The 22,384-nt window shown below is 41.4% G+C and overlaps 1 protein-coding gene across 1 annotated transcript in view; it reads left to right on the plus strand.

The window, feature by feature from the left end:
* The first annotated feature begins 663 nt into the window (after window positions 1-663).
* The window catches only part of CDC73 (cell division cycle 73), a 110,792-nt gene continuing 89,071 nt past the window's right edge, over window positions 664-22,384 (plus strand). The window contains exons 1-6 of the mRNA XM_049769728.1: window positions 664-843; window positions 3,525-3,630; window positions 7,289-7,358; window positions 10,631-10,693; window positions 10,779-10,831; window positions 13,942-14,030. Coding sequence (XP_049625685.1) covers window positions 713-843; window positions 3,525-3,630; window positions 7,289-7,358; window positions 10,631-10,693; window positions 10,779-10,831; window positions 13,942-14,030 — 512 coding nt within the window. The 5' untranslated portion in view covers window positions 664-712. The remainder of the gene's footprint in view (window positions 844-3,524; window positions 3,631-7,288; window positions 7,359-10,630; window positions 10,694-10,778; window positions 10,832-13,941; window positions 14,031-22,384) is intronic.

The raw sequence follows: 22,384 nt of genomic DNA on the forward strand, positions 1-22,384 counted from the left end.
TTCGATCCCCCGCGTTCTATATGGGTTCCCCAGGCCAGGAGCGATTTCTGAGCGCATAGCCAGGAGTAACCCCTGAGCGTCAACGGGTGTGTCCCAAAAAAGAAAAAAAAAAACCAGGATCTTTTTGAGGCCGGCATGCGAAGCATGGGAAGAGAAAGTCTAAACGCGTGCATATGTGTTCCGATGTCTCTAGCTGCAATCTCAGGAGAGCGGAGAGCTTCGAGGTCAGCAGGGCTCCCGGGGCCCAGCACCTGCAGTCCGCCGGGGCGGAGCATGCGCAGAAGTGCGCCCTGATCGCGCGCGCCTGCGCGCTGCCGCCAACGAGCCCGTGCGTGCGCGCTACGTGGTGGGCGCGTAGTCACAGCGGCCCCTTGGCCCTCACGGAAGTGGCAGCTCCCCCTGGCGTCTGCCGTGCGGCCAAGAAATCAGGCGTTCTCGGCGGGCAGCCGGCGGCAGGGTCCTCCCCTTGGAGCGTGGGGTCCTCGGAAGCAGCGAAGCGACTGGTAGTGCTGCTTGGCGTGGGGCGAGGGCGACTGCCTGGGGGCGGCGGCGGCGGCGGCGGCGGACTCACGGCTGCGGCGGCGGCGGCGGCGGCGGAAGCGGAAGTGGACGCGGCCGGGGACGCGACGACTGAAGAAGCCGGAGGCGGGCGGGTTGCGGCGGCGGCGGCGGCGGCGGCGGCCGGGCCGGGCGGGCGGCGAGGGGCGCGAAGATGGCGGACGTGCTGAGCGTCCTGCGCCAGTACAACATCCAGAAGAAGGAGATCGTGGTCAAGGGGGACGAGGTCATCTTCGGCGAGTTCTCGTGGCCCAAGAACGTCAAGACCAACTATGTGGTGTGGGGGTGAGTCGTGCTCCTAGTGCTGTGTGTGTGTGCAAAGTGTGCGTGCAAAGTGTGTGTGCGAGTGCGTGCAGGGGCCCGGGGCTACTCTGGGCGCAAAGTTTTTTTCCCGGGGAGCTGCAGGTTTGGGGCGAGGAGGAGGAGCAGGAGCAGCAGGAGGAGGAGGAGGGAGGACACGTTGCGTCCCTCCCGTCCCGTCCCGTCCCGTGCGGCGATCCCGATCCCCCGGCGGCGCTGCTGCGCTTTGCTTTGTGTGCCGCCCACGCCGCCCTGCAGCCCCCCTCGGTTTTCGTGTCCGTGCATCCGTCTGTCTGTCGGGGTTTTTGCAAGGAAAGCCCCAAGCAGCTCCACCTGGGGGGATTTGGGGGGCGCTGACTGAATCGGGGACCCCCCCCGGGGGGCAGGCATCCTCCCGTGGTGTGTGTGTGTGTGTGTGTGTGTGTGTCTGTCTATGCGGGACCAGGCGGTGACCTGCAGGAGTTGCACGAGGTGGGGACCCCCCTCCCATCCCCGGGACGGTGTTTTTCCCCTCCGGGGAATAAGAGTTGTTGGGGGTGTTTTTGATGGTGACCGTCTGCCATCCGTCCGCCCGGAGTCTCTCTTCTTCATCCTTTTCTCTTTGGCTCCTTCCCACCTCCTCCGGCCTCCTGGAGGAACTTGGCGTTCTGGCCGTGGTTGGTTCGAATGAGCTGGAGCTGCTGCTGCTTCGCTTGGGGGTCCTTAGGATGAAAGTTGATTCAAAGACTGTGCGGATGGGTTGGGGTGGGTAGCCGAGTTTTGTTCTTTCTTTTGGCCTGGAGAAGGGGGTTTTCTAATTTGATTCGTTATTAGGGAGTGTTGCTGAGGTTCTTTCCGGAGTGTTCACAGACCCTCTTTGGATTCTCTCTCTCTTCGGATTCTCTCTCCCACTTTTTTTTTTTTTTTAATGCACAATTTGCTGTAGTGTGGTTCAATAGGCGACATCGGAAATAGTCTCAGGATCCATTTCTTTTTTTTCCCCCTTAAGGTTGATTTAATCAGAATGGATGAAGTCACGTAGAGCTTTGTAAAAAAATGTTCTGTGATTATTTTAAAATTAAGTCATAGTGCCTTTTTACAAAGTTAAGTGTGATGGAGCGAGTTTCAGGCGTACACTAGTCCAATATGCAATCCTTCACTCATGCTTTCAAGTTCTAAAGAGCAGTCATTCTAGCTCGGGATTTTAGGAACAGTTCAGAAACTTGTGGCTGGGGCTGCCGACATGGAACAACTTCTTATTGAGTAAATGGTTGGTATGCTTTGAAATAATTGGGCAACTTAGCAGCAAAGGCAAAACAAAGTTTTGGGCTGATTGGGTAGTAGGTGAAGTGAAGTCACATTGACATCGCTAGGAGACAGATGGCACATTTGTTCGACAAGAAATCTAGAAATTTTTTTTCTGACTAGCAATTTTTTGCATTACTGAATTTGCATACCTAGACTGCATTGTTTGTATGACACCTGGAATTCATTCTAGGTCCACATCTTAAGTCTAAGTCTGAGTGCTGTCTTAAGAACCCTGTTCTGAAATGTATTGTCCTGTCTACTAAGAAGGTTGTTAAGGTATTTCTTCAGTAGTATTCTGCTTAGGGCACTTTTCTAAGGGAATAGGGCAAGTTTTTCTAAAATTTGCCACTAGGAATACTTGAGCTTCTTAGTGTTTTACTCCTATGGTTTTATGGTTTTGTTTTGTTTTGTTTTGTTTTTTCCAAATTTGTATCTGATTAGGGTTCTTCCTTTCTTTTTGGGAGGGGACTGGGCTCAGGGATTACTTCCGACTCTTAGTTGAGGAATTATACCAGGAGGTGCTCAAGGGAACCCTATTGAATCTCCGGGATAGATAAAACTAGATAAAGTCTTGGTTGGCTGCCTGCAAGGCAAGCACCCCACTCACTTTAATATTGTTACAGTCCCATGAGTGCCTAATTTCTTTTTTTTTTTTTTTTTTTTGGTGGTTTTTGGGTCACACCCGGCAGCGCTCAGGGGTTATTCCTGGCTCCAGGCTCAGAAATTGCTCCTGGCAGGCACGGGGGACCTTATGGGGCGCTGGGATTCGAACCGATGACCTCCTGCATGAAAGGCAAACGCCTTACCTCCATGCTATCTCTCCGGCCCCGAGTGCCTAATTTCTAATGAAAAAGAAAGTTGTCAAGATTTTGTAAAGCTTTCTAGGGCCAAAGATAGTGAATTCAGTGACCTCAGTGTTGAGTTTGGTCTCCAGATCCCCAATACCATCCGGTCCCCTAGCACAGACCAGGAGCAACACCTGAGCATTTTTGGGTATGGTACCTACCTCCACCACATAACTTTTGAAAATGAATGTATTATGATCAGAAAATAATTGATTTGTATGCCCATTTTATAATCTATATCCCTGAAATTATATATCAGTTTCTTGATTGAAAGAGGTCTTGAGAAATATTTGAAGGGTAGCCTTACAAGTAAGCACTGGGATGCCTTGTTATCCTGAAGTGATCCTCGGTTATTTTCTGCTCTTGTGCTCCCTTTCTCCTTTGCCCAGTGATTGTTCCATTTAGGAGTATGTGTGCTTTTTGTGTAATTCTTTTGAGCTATGTTAAATTCATTGTTGGATAGTAAAGTGACTATTGACATAGGTCCAGAGAATTAAATTATCAGTAAAAATCTTTCTTTAATTTATTTTTCAGAACTGGAAAGGAAGGCCAGCCTAGAGAATACTACACACTGGATTCTATTTTATTTCTGCTTAATAATGTGCACCTTTCTCATCCTGTGTATGTCCGACGTGCGGCTGTAAGTAGAACTCAATTTTCAAACTTTTACATTCTAGTGGCTGTGTCATTTGGCACACATAATTTTTCTCATGGAGTTGCAAGTCTAAAGAATGAGAGGTAAACCTTTGGAAGTAAGCCCCTTGAAATGCCAGTATTTATGCCAATTTTATGATGGTTTTGTGCAAAGGATGGAGAATATTGACAACAAAAGTTTTAGAATTCTGTAGGACTATTAAAATATGTATTAGTTTGTGAAAGACCCTGTTATTTAGAACTCTTTTTGTTTCTTAGGTTTTTTTTTTTTTTTTTTTCGGGTCCCACCCGGCAGCGGCAGCGCTTAGGGGCTACTCCTGGCTCTATGCTCAGATATCGCCCCAGGCAGGCTTGGGGGACCACCTGGGACGTCGGGATTCGAACCACCTTCCTTTTGCATGCAAGGCAATCGCTTTACCTCTATGCTATCTCTCCGGCCCCTGTTTAGAACTCTTAATCAAGAAAAGGGTTGGGTTTTTTTGTTTTGTTTTGGTTGTTTTTAGGCCATGCCAGGCAGTGCTCAAAGATTGCTCCTGTCTCTACACTTGGAGACATCTCCTCATGGGGTTTGGGGAGTACCATAAAGGGTGCTGGGAGTCGAAGTTGGGTCTGCTGTGTGCAAGGCAAACACTCTACCTAATATCTCTTTCCAGTCCCTCAAAAGTTTTTTTATATCAGAAATAATCAAAATTAGCATCTTGAATTAATTTTAAGCAATGCAGTAAATTCAAAGGTATTTTATTTATAGGTCTAATTTGCTTTTAATCTGGATATCATTGTTTGAACACTGCTTTCCAGAAAAGACATTTAGTGTCAAATACACATTGAAGAAGTATTTATTTTGGGGCGGGGGGAATAATGTGGATTTTTGGGTTATCATTGGTGATGCACAGGGTGTAACTTGGCGGTGTTACACTCAGGGATTACTCCTGGCTATGCACTCAGAAATCTCTCTTGACTTGGGGGACCATAAGGGGGATTGAACCTCTACACTGTTTTCAGGAATTATTCCTGGTGGTGCTTGGAGGACCACATGGGATGCTGGAGATGGAGTATGGATTGGCCACATGTCCAACAATGGCCTTGCCTGTTGTACTGTTTCTCTGGCCTTCTAGCAGAACTCCATGGAACCGGGCTCTGTAGGATAAAATTCAGGTCTTCCCTGTATTGAGTTATGCCCTCCAATGTTAGAGATTTAAAAATTGATGGGTGAAGGGGTGTAGGAGGCAGCTTTAGTGGACTGGATAAAGCTGTGCATACAGGGGTCTGGGTTTGATCCCCAACACCCTCTAGGTCCTCAGACATGCTGAGAGGAACCCCTAGCATTGATAGGGAGTCACCCCTGTATTCTTGTTGTGGGCCTAGATCCCAAACACCCAAGTGAGGATAGCATGGGGTCTGCTTATATGTGGGGGCTGGGGAGCTTTCCCTAGTTGTGCTCAGGATATTTCTGGGCGTCAGGATGTAGTGTTGCTGAACTCATTGATGACAGAATGACAGGTTCTTCTAAAATGCTGATGATGCTTGAGAGACCTTGTGCTGGGAATAGAACTAGTGCTGGGCACATGCATCCTTAAATCTGACAAGCTCTGTCCCCTCAAAACTTTCTCTCCCATAAAGTTATAATGTAGTTTATTTTGAGTCTTGGGACAATTTGAGACATTTCTAAGCTACAGGTGAATCATGTCACTTCGAAAAAAAAATTAAAGTTGGTATGCTTGAATGCCTATAGTGGAGGCGTATTTTCTTTGCTACCATAAGAATATATAAAGCTGGGCCCAGAGAGATAGCACAGCGGCGTTTGCCTTGCAAGCAGCTGATCCAGGACCATAGGTGGTTGGTTCGAATCCTGGTGTCCCATCCCCATGCCTGCCAGGAGCTATTTCTGAGCAGACAGCCAGGAGTAACCCCTGAGCATCGCCGGGTGTGGCCCAAAAACAAAAAAAAGAATATATAAAGCTATTATTTAAAGAATTCCAGTTTCTCTGAGCAGGCACACTTAACAGATCATCTATGGCTGTATTTATAGTCAAGATACACCTTAAATCACAGCCCTACACACTTGACAGTGCTAACTTAATACTACTGCCTACTGCTATTGTTCTGGGCTCTGATGTTAAAGAATCTGCTTCCTGTTCCTGTGTATGTCAGTCTTCTACTCAGAGTCGGACCATCTCACCAGTTAAACAAGAGTCATAAAGACGTTCTACTCTTTTCTGGTCTCCCAAGTTATTAGAGGGTCGTGAAATCATAGTACATATATGTTGCCTTCTTTGGGGGCAGTAATAATGATAATTGTGGTGCTGGGTTTAGATATAGACACTTTATGTTTGGGGATGCTTGCAGCATGTTACTTACTGCTTGGCTAGAAAAAATAATATTACTGTGGATGCTAAGACCTTTGGCCTCCTAAAATTTAAATTATTACTATTTTTAACTGTTCGACTAAAAAAAACAATTTGAAATTTTTATCAGTCAACCTTTTTGTCTCTTTCTTGGCATTAATTGCTCTTACGAGTATGCATAAGGTCATTTTTCAAGTAAGTTTTTATGACTCCGTGCTCCTGTTTTATTGTGAGATATACTTTTTTCATTTAGCTATAAGGTGTGTACATAATTCACTAGTGATCAAGTGATGAAGTGTATGGAGTCAGATTCAAAACAATTTAATAGCGAATCTTTCTATTGTACTAGTGTTCCTTGGAGAATGTTTGTCCCTCATTGCAGACAGTGGTGTTGACGGGGCGCTCAGGGATGGAGCTCAGGGCCCTATACTTATCCTTGCTGCTTTTTAGGCTCAGTGCTGAGCTATTTTCAATACCCTTTCTAAGTAGGGATTCCAGCAGCAGAGCTGCCAGTATGCTGGAACCAGAAAGTTTAGAGCTGTCAGAATGGCTTTAACTTTTGGTCCTGCATTTGGCTTTAAGATACAGAGCCAACTTTCAGATCCCAGGGCTAATTTTGAAAACAAAACAAACCCCTGTGGATTTCATATTCATCATTATAAGCAGAAGTTAACATTTCAAAGCATTTATTTCTTTTTAGTCATCTTTTTAAAATTTATTACTGTCAGAGATTAAAGGAAAATTATCTATTAACATATGGATGTATTTTCTACAATTAAGCTTTAAACACCTCATCCCCCACTTGCTGATTTAATGCACTTGCAGAAAAGAAAAATGTGTAGTGTGGAAGGAAAACTGCTACTAGACAACACATTTTTAAGTATCAATATTTATTTGGGAGAGTTCAATATTTTCAAGTCAGATTCGTATGTGAGTAAACACTTTAAAATTATTGCATAAAATGAGTAAGCAGTAGGGCTTATTATTTGCCTGAAATATGCAAACCAGTATTGTGAAATTAAGTTGGGAGTAGATGTGCTAGGGGTTAGACAAGAGAGGGGTAGGATGTTTGATTCATTTCTAGTGTTTGTATACATTACTAGAATTTCAAGAAAAAATGTCATCAAAAGCTAATATGCTTAAGAATTTGAATAATTTTCTTAGCTTTTTTTAGCCTGGTTGTTTTCTAGAAATACTCTGTTATCAGGTCAGTAAAATTCAGGCACATGATTTTTATCCGTATCAATTTCTTGTGATTGTTTTTAATGCTGTATTTATTTTATATTTCTTGATTTTTAGACTGAAAATATACCTGTGGTTAGAAGACCTGACAGAAAAGATCTCCTTGGCTATCTCAATGGTGAAGCATGTGAGTAACCATCATTGGATTTTGAGCCCTCCTCTCCATGGTTTGCAGTGATGTCTGTATTCATCCAGTGTCATCTGCTGTACCACTCTCACTCTCAGTGCTGTCATCCCTTGCCACTGATGCTGGGACTGTCTCATTTCTCACCTCCACCCTTTACAGAGTCAGTTTTGTGGTCAGTTCAAAGTTTATTCACTTATTGTTTCCTGACACATGTGATACATGTTTTGTTTTATTTTTTTGAGGGGCCCACACATGGCAGTGCTCTGGGGTTATTCCTAACTTTATGTTCATGAATTGCTTCTGGTGCAATGGGGATCGGATGAGGTACCAGGGATTGAACCCATGTCAGCCACTTGCAAAGCAATGCTTTGCTGGACCTGTTTTGTTCAGCCCCTGTGAATAGTCATTTTGTTTTGTTTTGTTCTGTGGCCATACCCAGTGGCACTTAGGTTACTGTTACTCTTGGGTCTTCACTCAGAAATTGCTCTTGGCAGGCTCAAGGGACGATATGGAATACTGGGGTCTGTTCCGGGTTGGTCACATGCAAGGCAAACGCCCTATCCACTGTGCTATTGCTCCTGCCCAAGTAGTCTTTCTAAATCTCTTTCAATCTTGTCACTGTTTCTTTGCCCCCTGTGACATAAGTGGTGGGAAGAGAGTTTGTAGCCACCATTTAAAATGCAGCCATGTACCTGTGTCTGCCTTGCTTTCTACTTAGAGACAGGTATCTTCTTCCTTGCTTCTAGGTGCTCCTTGTACCTTCCCAGAGACTTGCCTTTGTGAATGGTTGCAGCTTTCTCTATCATCTGTCTTCTTCTGTATCAGTCCTTTTGGTTACATATGTTAAGATCTTATGTTTTCAAAATGTTTTGGACTCCACGTTTCTGCTGTCTACTGGTTTGTCTTTTATACGGCATTCTTAGTAAAGGTGGTGTGATATCATCTTGCTCTTTTTTTGGTAGGGAGGGCTGCATGCGTGGGCTGTCCTTCGTGATGATGCTTGGGACAGTTCAGTGCTGGGGAGCAAGCCAGGGCCTCCTATGTGCAAAGCCTGAGCAAATCTGTTGAGCACTCGCTCCAATCCATTCTCCTTCTTTACTGTTTCACTTGGATCTATTCTAACTTTCTTATGATTTTATGATTTTATGGCTTTCTTTCTTATTGCACTATTAAAATTGTTTTCTTGTCATCACTTTACCTTACTTGGCCTTGCAGTGTCATCTGATAGCGTTGACTTCTGACTTTTGGAAGGCCTCTTTTCTCAGCACTTGGAGCACCGAACATTTGTTTCTTTGTACTCAGTGTCCACCTTCTTTTGTTTTGCCCACTTTTTTTATCTCCATTAGTAACCTGGGTGTCAGGTTTATTACTTTCTGTTGTGTCTTTCCTTTGATATTTAAAAATCAAATACTTCACATTTACAAAATAGAATGCTCTCCTCCAGCAAAACAAAAAGTAGTAAGTCTGTTCAGTATTCCATCAGCAGGAAACATTTCACCTAAGTTATGCTTAGTTGAAAAACCTCAAGACTGTTTTACGCTTTCCAGTCCCACCTTCTTCTTCCTAGCCAGTACCATCCTTTCTCTTTGGATCCTAGGGGCACCTCATAAGTTCTCATTCTGATCTCTAATGCAAGCTCAATCTGGTTTTCACAGGACCAGTACATGTGACTTGGGCACACATACTTTGATGTCTGTGATTTGCTATTACTCTTAGAATCAGTCTCCCCTCTTTTGCCTGACTTACTTATGCAATCTTGTTAATGTCAGGATCTTCCACCTTGTCTTTTACTGTCTTCTCCCTCTTATGTAATAGTGAAAGTCCAGTTTTACTGATTTTATTTTTGCCTCCCAAGTGGTTCACAGGAGGCCTGGGGACCCTTCCTGGCTATTCTCCCTCAATTAAGGCCAGTGGTCATGTGAGGGCTTGAGGAATTAAGTCAGTAATGATGCAGTTCCTAGGTGGTGTTGAGGACTTTTGTGGCTTCACCTACCTGTGTATTACCTGTATTCTAGGGACCATACAGTGCCAGACATTGAATCAGGGTGTGCTACATGCAAGACCTTGTACTATCTCTGTGCCTCTCTTCCCCCACAGCTAATTTAAGAATTCTCCATATTGTATACTCACTAGTTATATTGTAAACTCAGTAGTTTATATCTCATTTGGATGGTTGCTCAAATTCAAATGTTTCCTCAGAGAAGTTATCTTGCCATGGGATTTATATGGGAAGATTATTGGATATAGTTTAAAAACGTGACCATGGGGCATGGTTGTGCAGGACAGAGTTCATGCTATGTGCTGGAGGTCCTCAGCTGACTTCTGTACCTAAGCAGGGACTTCTGAGCTCCACTTGATGTGTTCCAGAATCACAAGCACATTTTAGAATGTTCTTTTTTGTTTTCAGATAAAGTGGGGTAGGCTTAAAATCATAAAATCATAATTTTTTTTTTTTTTTTTTTTTTGGTTTTTGGGTCACACCCGGCAGTACTCAGGGGTTATTCCTGGCTCCAGGCTCAGAAATTGCTCCTGGCAGGCATGGGGGACCATATGGGACGCCGGGATTCGAACCGATGACCTCCTGCATGAAAGGCAAACGCCTTACCTCCATGCTATCTCTCCGGCCCCCATAAAATCATAATTTTAAACTCATTATTTCTACAGAGAATTCAAGAAAGTTGTTAGGTGAGACTGTAATTAAGTAGAGAGGTAGAAATAGGTGGATGGGGATAGGTATTATTATCCTTTGTAAATGACATTATTTTGTGCAACTCAGGAATGAGATGATTTAATTTAAAAATAACTTAAAGGTGCTGGGATGTAGCTCAGTAGTAGATAGAATGCCCAATGTGTGAAGCCCTGCTATTCATTCCCAACACTGCAAAAAATAAAAAGGGTTGTAAAATCTCTTGCTGTAAGTACAATCAGAATGTGTGTGAGCACCAGAATGACAAGAGTGTTATTTACCCTCAGTAAGCCCCAGTACTCAAGTATTGACGCATCCAACCAGATGTGTATGAGCCCTGGGCATTGCACCAAGTGAAGAGTGTGGGAATGAAGTTAAACAATTCATTCTTACAGATTTTCTAATATAAACAGGTTCATCTTTGATCATAAAATCATAAAAGCTTACATAAAGCTGCTTTGAATTTTTTTCACTTAAGGAAACCACTATAGAACATTCAAAAATCTATCAAATATTGAACATTTAATATGTATTTTATTAATTGTGTTCACTGCTCAAATACTAATTTTCTCATTTAAATTCTCAGCAACATCGGCAAGTATAGACAGAAGTGCGCCTCTAGAAATAGGTCTTCAAAGATCCACTCAAGGTATGTGTAGTTGTCTGTCTTGTATTTGGTTTCACAAACTTGTTTGCAAACATTACTATAATTTACTTAATTTTTCTTCTTATAGTCAAACGAGCTGCAGACGAAGTTTTAGCAGAAGCAAAAAAACCACGAATTGAGGTAATGGAATTTTAAAATGATACCTACTGATACCTGTTGAGATGGGATAGCGTAGAAATAAGAATTCCTTGTATGTGTTATTCCTGTGAGATTTTGTGGGGAGATCTGGTTGTAGGAGCAAAAATAGTAATTTGTTTCAATAGTAATTTAAGAACATTTAGTACAGGGCCAGAATGATAGCACAGTGATAGCCTCACACACATTGCTAATATAGATTCTATCCCTGGCCAAGTGTCCCAATCCCTCCAGGAGTGATCACTAAGGACAGAGCCAGGAGAACCTCTGGGTGTGGCCCAAAAGCTAAAAAACACCACCATAAACCCCCTTCCCCCAAAGGAAAGATAACTGTTGGAACTGAGGAGATAGAGCTGAGAGCTGGGGTGCATGGTTTGCATGCTGGAGCCCTAAACTTGAACCCCTTGTGCCACATGGTCCCTTAAGCACTACTTAAATGTCACATCTAAACAAAGAAAAGTAAAGCTAACTGTTAAAGGGACATGGTTGGTTTATTAAGTCAAGACATTAGAATAAATCTGTTATACAATTGGATGCTAAAATAGTTATTTTCCCCTTGGACCATACCTGACTATGCTCTGGGTCTACACCCAGCGTTACTTGAGTATCATGTGTGCAGGTAATGCAGTCTGGGGCTCTGTCATACAATATTGGTGCTTTTAGCACTAGAGTCTGTTTGCTTGACTCTAAAAATTATGTATTTTTATCTGTGAATAGCATAATATAACACAATAATGAGTGAAGTGTGAAGTCTCTGTGAAGTTTATGCTAGGTGATGGTCTCATCACTAACATTAATCATATAACTCTCACACTTAGGTCAGTAGGACTAATCATGTTCTTTCCGACCACAGGCTAAGCAAGTGTACTTGACTAGCTGCTGAGTTCATGAAAACTGTATGAGAGGGGCCAGAGTGACAGTGCAGCGGTAGGGCCCATGACTTGCATGCGGCTAATCCAGGACGGATCTCAGTTGGATTCTTGGTGTCCCATATGGTCCCCCAAGCCAGGAGCGATATCTGAGTGCATAGCCAAGAGAAACCCCTGAGCATCACTGGTGTGGCCCAAAACCAAAACAAGCAACCAACCAAAAAAAAAAAAAAAATGTATGAGAGCCTAGGGAGTTTGCCTGCTGGCTTTTCTACTACTGGGTGTGGATTGCTTTAAAATAAAATGGAAAGTCTTCCCAATTCTTTGGTTAAAAGAAATCATACAAAATGAATTAAGGAAAACCTGAAACTTGGACAAACCTGAAACTTGGACTTCTGGTTATTTGGAATTATTGAAAGCCTTAGGAGTGCTAGTTTTTCTAGTATTCTAGTAAGTTGAATGATTATGATTTTGAAATTACAGAGCATTTGCCTTTTTGTTTGTTTGTTTAAGAGCCATACCTGGCTGTGCTCAGGGGTTATTTCTGGCTCTTTGCTCAAAAATTACTCCTGGCAGGATCAGGGGAGCATATGGGATGCCTGGAACGAACTGGGGTTTGTTCCAGGTGAGCCGTGTGCAAGGCAAACACCCTACCTCTGTGTTAACACTTTGGAATCCAGCATTTGTAATTTTTTTGTTTGTTTGTTTTTTGGGTCACATCCAGCAGCGCTCAGGGGTTACTCCTGGCTCTATGCTCAGAATCGCTCCTGGCAGGCTCAGGGGACCATATGGGATGCTGGAATTTGAACCACCGTCCTGCATGCAAGGCAAATGCCCCACCTCCATGCAATCTCTCCGGCCCCCAGCATTTGTAATTTTAAAATGTGTTATTGAGGATCTGCTAGGGACTGATAGGAGAAAGAATCTTCAGTGCACGGATGTTTGCTGCTTAAAATCTATGCTTCAGGGGCCAGAATAATAGCACAGCGGATAGTGCACTTGCTTGCACGTAGCCAACCCGGGTTCAGTTACTGGCATTCTATATGGTCCTCTGAGCCCACCAGAAGTGATTCTTGAGTGTAGAGCCAGGGAGTAACCCCTGAGCACCGCCAGGTATGGCCCAAAAACAAAACAAATAATCTATGCCGCAGATGTCTTTAGAATCTGTTGTACTTCTTAAGCTACTTATGTAATAATATGTCATATCTTTACTATGAATGGCATAAATTTAGTACATTTTTTAACTATTCATCCAAAGAGTATATATTAGGATATTTTTATTCTTTATTTCTTATCTTTTGGTTTTTGGGTCACACCCGGTGGTGCTCAGGGGTTACTTCTGGCAAGCTTGGAGGACCGACCATATGGGATGATGGGAATTGAACCCAAGTCTGTCCCAGGTTGGCCTCATGCAAGGCAAATGCCCTACCACTGTGCTATTGCCGTCTTTTATATAATTTCATATTCTACTAGCCATGGACTCTGTAATCCTGTTTTCTCAGTTGTTGAATATGGATATTGAATTAAATCGTTCATTAAAGTTTTGTTTTTAAGTAATCAGATATTACTGAAACTGAATTTTACTTGAAATTCCTGTTTTGATGTTTATCTACTTTGAAAATGGTTGCAGTTTCACTTGTACTTTTTTTTAAGCCAGTCAAATTGAGCAGTGGGGGGTTATACTATTGTGATACTAACGTTAGTAAGTTCTGATAAACCACTGCCATCACACCAGCCTTCACTTGTATTTCTATTTTTTTTATCGTTTTAATTTTTTTTTTTTTTTTTATGTCACTTGTTTTTCTTACTGTGCTGTTCAGGACCTGAGATACAAAAGGAAAAAAAAAATCTTAACTCCAAAGTGAAATTTTTGGACTGAGATGACTTTTATCTTAATGTTTATTTACTGACTAGAAGAATATATTTTTGGTCTGCTACCTACCAGAATAAAAGTAACATATATTATGGAAAAGAATACTTAATCATAGAAAAAAAGTTACTTAAGTTTTGGGGTATGCTTTAATTTGTTCTAATTTTATTTGATCAAACAAATTATTGCTGCCTTTACATAACTAAAAGAATTCACAATTGACTTTAAAAGGCCAGTGTTGTCTGGAACTATTTATAGAATAGGTAGAAACTTCAACGAGGAAGTTATGCGCAGTATTTTTCACTTTGGCTCTAAAAATTGAAGAAAATTTTTTACTAACCGATGATGATTTTCAGGATGAAGAGTGTGTGCGCCTCGATAAAGAGCGATTGGCTGCTCGCTTGGAGGGTCACAAAGAAGGAATTGTGCAGACTGAACAGATCAGGTAAGAATTTCTGCAGTACAAAACAAGGTGTTTCGGTATTGTATCTGAAAATGGAATTTGAATATACAAGTCTACTTGTACATTGACCTTTGATGATGGGGGTCTGTCTAACTATTGTCTGATTATACTTTCTGAATAGTGTTCTTGATTCTGTTACTATGTCAAACTTTCTCAGATTTTCCCCATACTCTAAGATACTCTAAGGCACACTTGAATTGCTCAAGGGTTCTTACTTCTGGCTTTGTGCTCAGGGATCACTCCTGATGGGACAGGGACTGTATATGGTGCTGCATGCAAGGCAAGTACCTTAGCTCCTGTACTGTGTCTCTGGCCCCAGAGTCACTCATTGATCATGTGATCTTTTGATGCTTAACAACAGACATCTACAAATTTTCTTGTAAATTGCCAATTTTTAAATGTTTTCTTTTTGGTTTCACACCTAGTTGTATTCAGGCCCTACTCCTAGCTCTGTACTCAGGAATACTACTGGAAATATTTGGGAGACTACTGTAAGGTTGAAGATTGACCAGCAAGCACCTTAATTCTCTACTGTCTCTGACCATCCCCTTTTAGGGATGGATTTGGGTCACATCTGGTGGTGCTTTGGACTTTCTGGTTCTGTGCTTGGGGATGGAATCCAGAACAGCTGCTTGCAAAGCACAATGAGCCTTGGACTGAGCCTCTACTGTCTCCAGCTATGTTTTTGCTTTGTCAGATGATGCCGTTTTCTTTCTGGCAACCATTTAATTCTTGATTGGTAGGGGAGGTCGAGTGCTTTTAATTGTAAGTGAATAGTTTGCTGGATTGGCTTGTGATACTGAGTATACTATTCATCCCCATATATTTTGGAGAAAGATTACACCTGGTAGGTAGTATGAGGCATGTGTGTGGGGACAGAGGTGGCTGTTCAGGTTGCACCTCCTGGTTAGCTTGGTTGGGTACTGTGTAGTTTGAACCGAGACCTAGTCGAACCCATGTAGCCTCTTAAATGAGTTTTAACCTGAGTGGCATTCCTGGTTTCAACTTTCTTTCCCAAGTACTATTCCACTGTATGTATGGGCTTAACAGTTTTCTCAGGTACCTGTGGATAGACAGTTTATTTTTGTCTTGTTTTGTTTGGGGCCTTACCCAGTGGCGTTCAGGGATTACTTAGTCCTGGCTCTGCACTCAAATCATTCCTGGCAGGCTGAGGGGACCATGTGGGATGCCGAAGATTGAGCCAGAGTTGACTGCATGTAATGCAAATGCCTTACTAACGTTGCAGCCCTGATAGACAATTTTTTCTCTGTGTTTTGGCTGTTACCATATGATACATACATGTGATGAATGTCTACAAATTTTTGCACATTCAAGATTTATATTTTTCTTGAATAAATACCCAACAGTGAAAAGGTGGAATATTACAGTATTATTAATAGACGTAACATTTCTTATTACAGCGTTAGGTAATATAGTCGCAATTGTGTTAATATTTCCAGTTTTATTTTTTGTGAATACTCCTAGTTCTGCACTCAGGAGTAACTCCTAGTGGATCTCTGGAGATTGAACCCAGGTGACCCCTGAGCAAGGTGAACTAGGGCCCTCTCTGCTTTACTATCATTGTGACCTAAGATAAAAAAACAAACAAACAAAAAAAACTAGTCCAGTAGATTTCCATTTGACAAAGTAATTGTTCCATTGTATGTTCCAACATCTTGACAATACTTATGTCAACCCTTTTAAATTTGGGGGCTACACTGGTTGTGTTTGGGGTGAGTCCATATAGCATAGAGCTGGGCAGTCTTTCAGGATTGCGTTCAGGAGCACCCTGCAGTGCCAGGAATTGAATCCAGGCATCCTGTGTGTTAGCTTATATGCAAGTGTTTGGAGCCATCTCCCTGGCTCCCTACTTTTTTGGTTTGTGTTTTATTTATTTATTTATTTATTTATTTATTTATTTATTTATTTATTTATTTATTTATTTTGTGGTTTTTGGGTCACACCCGGCAGTGCTCAGGGGCTATTCCTGGCTACAGGCTCAGAAATTGCTCCTGGCAGGCACAGGGGACCATATGGGACGCCGGGATTTGAACCCATGACCTCCTGCATGAAAGGCAAACGCCTTACCTCCATGCTATCTCTCCAGCCCCGTGTGTGTTTTATTTTTAATTTTACTTTATTGAAACCATTGTGATTTACAAAGCCTTCATGGTTGGATTTCAGGGTCGACCTCCCTCCACCAATGTTCCCAGAATGCATTCCACACCACAAACCTTTGCCCTCTGGCCTACCAAAATAACAGGCCCATTCCAAGTGGTTTGTGTTTTTATTTTGTTCTGGCCCACCCCTATTAGTGCACAGGGCTCACTCTCAGGGGCATTACGTGCAAGCTCGCACCCTACTTGGTGTACTGTCCTTCTAGCCCAGGCTTTTCAATTTGAGATATTCTAATAGATGTGTGGTGGTCTCTCATTGAGGATTATCTTGCATTTAATTTATTTTCTGTCAGTGTTCAGATCTCATGTCTTTCTGTCATTAATAAGTATTTCAGACTTTCTGGTGCTGTTTTAAGTTGTGAAGAGAAACACTGTTGCTCATTCATCATGCAATTAACTTTCTCAGTATCTTGTAACCTACTTATTGATTAATGCCTAGAGTTTCTCCCCCATAATTTTAATTTGCTTTTCTACATAACTGTATTGTCCACTCAAAATAACTTTTTTTCTTTCTTCCGAACTGATTGCCTTTTTTTGCTGCTTCACTGCACTGGAGTAAGCTGTCCAATCAATCAATATTGAATAGAAGTGGTAGGATTAGACTTTTTTTTTTTTGGTTTTTGGGTCACACCTGGCGGTGTTCAGGGGTTACTCCTGGCTGTCTGCTCAGAAATAGCTCCTGGCAGGCACGGGGGACCATATGGGACACCGGGATTCAAACCAACCACCTTTGGTCCTGGATCGGCTACTTGCAAGGCAAACACCGCTGTGCTATCTCTCCGGGCCCGGATTAGACATTTTTGTTCTCTCATTTGGGGTAAAAGTAGTTTTATAAAGACGTTAAGTATGTTCAGTTGATTTTTTTGAAGATATTCTTTTTTTTTTTTTTTTTAAACTTTAATTAAAAAAAATTTTTTTTTTGTTTTTGGGTCATACCTGGCAGTGCTCAGGGGTTACTCCTGGCTCTGTTCAGAAATCACTCCTGGCAGGCAAGGGGGACCATATGGGATGCTGGGATTCAAACCACTGTTCATCTTTTGGTAGGCTGTGTGCTAGGCAAGCACCTTAGTGCTGTGCTATCTCTCCAGCCCCTGAAGATATTCTTTAGTATCCTTCCCCAACCACTCCACTGTACTTAAGGGCTTCCTACTGCCTGGTGTGACTTCAGCAGCTTCTTTACTTTTGTCCTGATGGAGCACCTGACCTGGACTGTAATCTCATTTGGAGACTGGATTGGGAAAGAATCTGACCCAAGCTTGCTCTTCTGATTGTTGGCAAAATTTAGTTTCTTATTTGGTATTAGAGACTGAACTTGTCACTTCCTCAGCTGTTTTATAAGAAAATTCTTGTATTTTTATTACATTTATCCTTTTTTTTTTAATAGTATCTCCACTTGTTTCATCAGTAAACAAGAAGTAAAGAAGGCTAGAGAGAGGCCAAGTGAAATAGATTTAAGAGATTTTGCAAGCAAATCTTCAAACTGATGCTCTTATTATAGAATTTGTTCAGATTTTTTCTTAGCAAAACAAGGTTCAGCCCCAGATATCTGCAGTAGGGAGGAACTTGCATGTCAGGAGGTGGGGTGGATATAGCTCAAGGATCATTTCAGAATTAAATAATTAAGATTTACATTGTCATTTTTACATATTCAATTTTATTTTTAATCAATCCATGTAGAATCATTACATCTATATTTATAAGGCCTTTAATTTTTTCTGGTTGCATCTTTGTCTTGTTTATAAACAATATCATTCTTAGTCTTAGATGGAGTTGGGAAGAAGAGATTGCTGACAATAGTGCTTTGATTTTGTTTTCCACCCCTTTTAACCTGAGAAATTTTCCCACAATTTTTGGTTACTGAAAATAGTTACACAGATCTAACATTTATTTTTTAAATCTTTTCAGTTATTTCTTTTTTAAATTTTTATGATTACAAGCATGATTGTAGTTGAGTTTCAGTCATAAACAGAATACTCCCCTTCACCAGTGCAAGATTCCCACCATCAGTGTCTTCCCCTTCGTCCCCCACCCCTGACTGTATTTGAGACAGGCATTCTATTTCTCTCATTCTTTAACATTGTCATGCTAGTTGTTAGTGTAGTTATTTCCCTAACAGCGTTCACCACTCTTTGTGTTGAGCTTCAGATTGTGAGCCGGTCCTTCCAGCCCTTAACTCTATTGTCTCTGGGCCTTATTGCAATAATGTCTCTTTTTTGTTTTTTGTTTTTTGGGTCACACCTGGCAGTGCTCAGGGGCCACTCCTGACTCTACGCTCAGAAATCGCTTCTGGCAGGCTCGGGGGACTATATGGGATGCTGGGATTCGAACCACCGTCCTTCTGCATATAAGGCAAAGGCCCTGCACCATGCTATCTCTCTGGCCCCTACAATAATGTCTTTAATTTTTCTTAAAACCCATAGATGAGTGAGACTATTCTGTGTCTATCTCTCTCCTTTTGACTGATTTCACTTAGCATAATAGATTTCATGTATATCCGTATATAGGAAAATTTCATGACTTCATCTCTCCTGATGGCTGCATAATATTTCATTGGGTATGTGTATATGTACCACAGTTTCTTTAGCCATTCATCTGTTGAAGAGTATCTTGGTTGTTTCCAGAGTCTGGCTATTGTAATTAGTGCTGCAATGAATATAGGTGTGAGGAAGGGATTTTTGAATTGTATTTTTGTGTTTCTAGGAGTGGTATAGCTGGATCATATGGGAGCTCAATTTTCTTTTTTTTGAGGAATCTCCATATTGTTTTCCATAAAGACTGGTCTAAACGGTATTCCCACCAGCAGTGAATGAGAGTTCCTTTCTCTCCACATCCCTGCCAGCACTGGTTGTTCTTGTTCTTTTTGATGTGTCTCTGTGTTGTGAGATGGTACCTCAGTATAGTTTTGATTTGCATCTCCCTGATGATAATTAACGTGGAGCATTTTTTCATGTGTCTTTTGGCCATTTGTAGTTCTTTTTTAGAAATTGCTCATTTCTTCTCCCTATTTTTTTGTTTGTTTGTTTTGTTTTGTTTTTGAATCACACCCAGCAGTGCTAAGGGGTGACTCCTGGCTCTACACTCAGAAATCACTCCTGGCAGGCTCGGGGGACCATATGGGATGCTGGGATTCGAACCCAGTCCTTCTGCAGGCAAGGCAAAAGCCCTACCTCCATGTTATTTCTCTGGCCCACCTTCTCCCCATTTTTTGATGGGGCTATATAGTTTTTTCTTATTAAGTTCTATCAGTACCTTGTATATTTTCAATATAACCCCTTGTCTGATGCAGGTCAAACATTTACTGAGAATAATTAATTTGGTTTTTGGACCATATCTGACAGAGTTCAGCATACTTGTGTCTCTGTGCTCAGGGATCACTACTATTGATTTTTAGGGTACTGAATGTGGTGCCAGGGTTGAAATCTTAGCTGGCAGGTACAGAGCAAGCACCTTAGCTGTTGTATTGTCTTTCCGGTCCAATCATACATTGATTTTAAAGTGAATACTTGGTAGTCCCACATTGAGTTCAGTGACTCCAGGGTTGTGATATATACTTTGAAAATCTAGAATTTAAAGTTAATATTTCGCCCACTGTTTTGAGAGAATTTACTAATTAAGCTACTTGTGGTACTGTATTTTCTCATTAGTTTCATTTAATATTGATTAATCTTATTGCTTATCTCAAAGAAGTAGATTGAATTGAAAACATATTTTTTAATTCTTCAATGTGGTCTTGTGGTCCTGTCCCCCCTCCCCCTGGCTTGTGCCCTAGCTCTGTTCTCAGATCACTATCACTCTGGCTCCTCTTCAATTTCTAGTTGTTTTTTTGTTTGTTTGTTTGTTTGTTTTTTGAGTCACACCTGTTTGATGCTCAGGGGTTACTCCTGGCTAAGCGCTTAGAAATTGCCCCTGGCTTGGGGTTGCCCCTGGCTTGGGGGGACCATATGAGACGCCTGGGTATGAACCATGGTCCTTCCTTGGCTAGCGCTTGCAAGGCAGACACCTTACTTCTAGCACCACCTCGCCGGCCCCCAATTTCTAGTTTAATCATTTTGATTTCTTTGATTCTGCTTACTCGGTGTTTTTGTCAACATTTTAATATTTTTTCAAGTGTAATCTGAGGTCTCTTTTTGGTTTTTTTGGGCCACACCTGTAATTCCTGGCTAAGCGCTCAGAAATTGCTCCTGGCTTGGGGGGACCATATGGGATGCCAGGGAACGAACCACGGTCCTTCCTTGGCTAGCACTTGCAAGGCAGACACCTTACCTCTAGTGCCACCTCGCTGGCCCCAAGAGGTCTCTTATTTGATTTTGATTTTGATTTTGTGCCACACCTGGCCATGTACTTGGCTCTGTATTCAGTAGCCACTCCTGGCGTGCTTCAAGGTACCATATAGGATGATGAGGAGGATTGAACCCAGGATGGCTGTGTGCAAAAGCAACTGTATTATTGCTTCAGCCCCTAATTTTACTGTAGAACTTAAGCCATGCATGGTAGGTATTAGCTACATATTATCCTTAACTCTATCCCTGCCACTTAATATCAAACCTTTTTTTTTAAATTAATGAGATAATGATAACTAAAATCTGATTATCTAGCTTTATCTAGTTTTTTTAATAAAAAAATTTATGAGATAGTGATACTAAAAATCTAATTATCTAGTTTTATCTAGTTAGGTTCTGCTTTATAACTGTGCTTTTTTTTTTTTTTTTTTTTTTTTTTTTAATGTTTCAGCTATTTTCTTTGTTGTTTTTTTTGGTCCCTCTGAGGACTTTGAATGGGCCAGGTCAAAACTCAGTTGCTGAGCTACATCCTGGCCCTGTCCCATTCACTTCAAATGTGACTATTGATATGGTAAATTTTTGCTCATCTTTTTTCTTTTCTTGGGGGAAACATGGCCCTCCTGTTCTTTGTTACCGTTTTTTTTTTGGACTTCTTTTGGGAATAAATACTGTTTTTATCTTCTAATTGCTTATTGGTTATAGTTATTTGAATTTTTAGATTTAAATTTATTAAATTTTAAATTTAATGATTAGATTTAATTTAGTTAAAAATTTAAATTTTAAGTTTAGAGTTGATGATTTTTTAATTTCTGAAACATTTGTTTTGTTTTGTTTTTGTTTTTGCATCACATCTGGTGATGGTCAGGGGTTTCTCCTGGTCTGTGCTGAGGGGATCACTCCTGGTGGGCTCCTCTGGGAACTCTATAAGATGCTGGGGATTGAACCTGGGTCAGTTTCATACAAGGCTAGTGCTGTACTTGCTGTACTGAAGATATTTTTGTTTTCTTTTCCCCAGTGAAATCTTCACTGAATATAATTATTTCATCTTTTAAAAACACTTAAACGTACTTTTGCTATCATGGCTGCGTGTTTCCAGTGAGAAGTAAATAGGTGTCTATAATTATATTTATCAATTGAGTCTTTTCCTTTTGGCCACCTAAAGTTTTTCCAGATGCTGGACCATTTTATTGTGATTTGGGATTGGGGTTGGAGTTGGAGAATTTGCTTTACTGTTCTTTGTTTCCTGAAGAAAATCTTCACTGACAGGGAAATTTTGTGTGTTGTTTCTTCAGATGTTGTTGTCCTCTTTTGGCAGGCTAGCTTCTCATAACTCTCGTAATGGTGTCTGTGAGTAGCTTCTGGTTTTGCACCTTTTTAAAACACCCTTTTTTCTCTTCACATTACTTAGCTGTGATAGTTTGTGTGTCTCAATATTTTCTTCAATTCATATATTCTGTAGTTTTCTGACATCTATAAAGTGTTGAATGGGTTTTCTAAGTCTTAACCTGTTGAGCTGACAGAATGAGGGACAGTGATCTTAATATCATCATATCCTATATTTTTGTTTGTTGAAAGTTGGTTTTGTTTTAGATTCTCATTCTGACTTATAGATTGTTTTTGTTCCTTTGCATTCCTGTAGTCTTACTTTGAATAGTAGGGAGTTTGAATTTTATTGAAAATACAGGTATTTCTGTATTTTTTCTAAATATTAATTCTGTATTAATTTGGGGACAGTTAAATCCTGTGGAAATTGCTAAATTTGGTTACCGGACTTGAAGGTTTATTGCTTAAACAGTGCTCATTTAGGGTAATTATTTCCCATCGGTTGCTGAGATAAGGCAAGTTCTCAGTGGTCCAGTGTCCGTGAAGATAATGCTCA

This window comes from Suncus etruscus, chromosome 3 (genome assembly GCF_024139225.1).
Source record: "Suncus etruscus isolate mSunEtr1 chromosome 3, mSunEtr1.pri.cur, whole genome shotgun sequence".
NCBI classification, from domain to species: Eukaryota; Metazoa; Chordata; class Mammalia; order Eulipotyphla; family Soricidae; genus Suncus; species Suncus etruscus.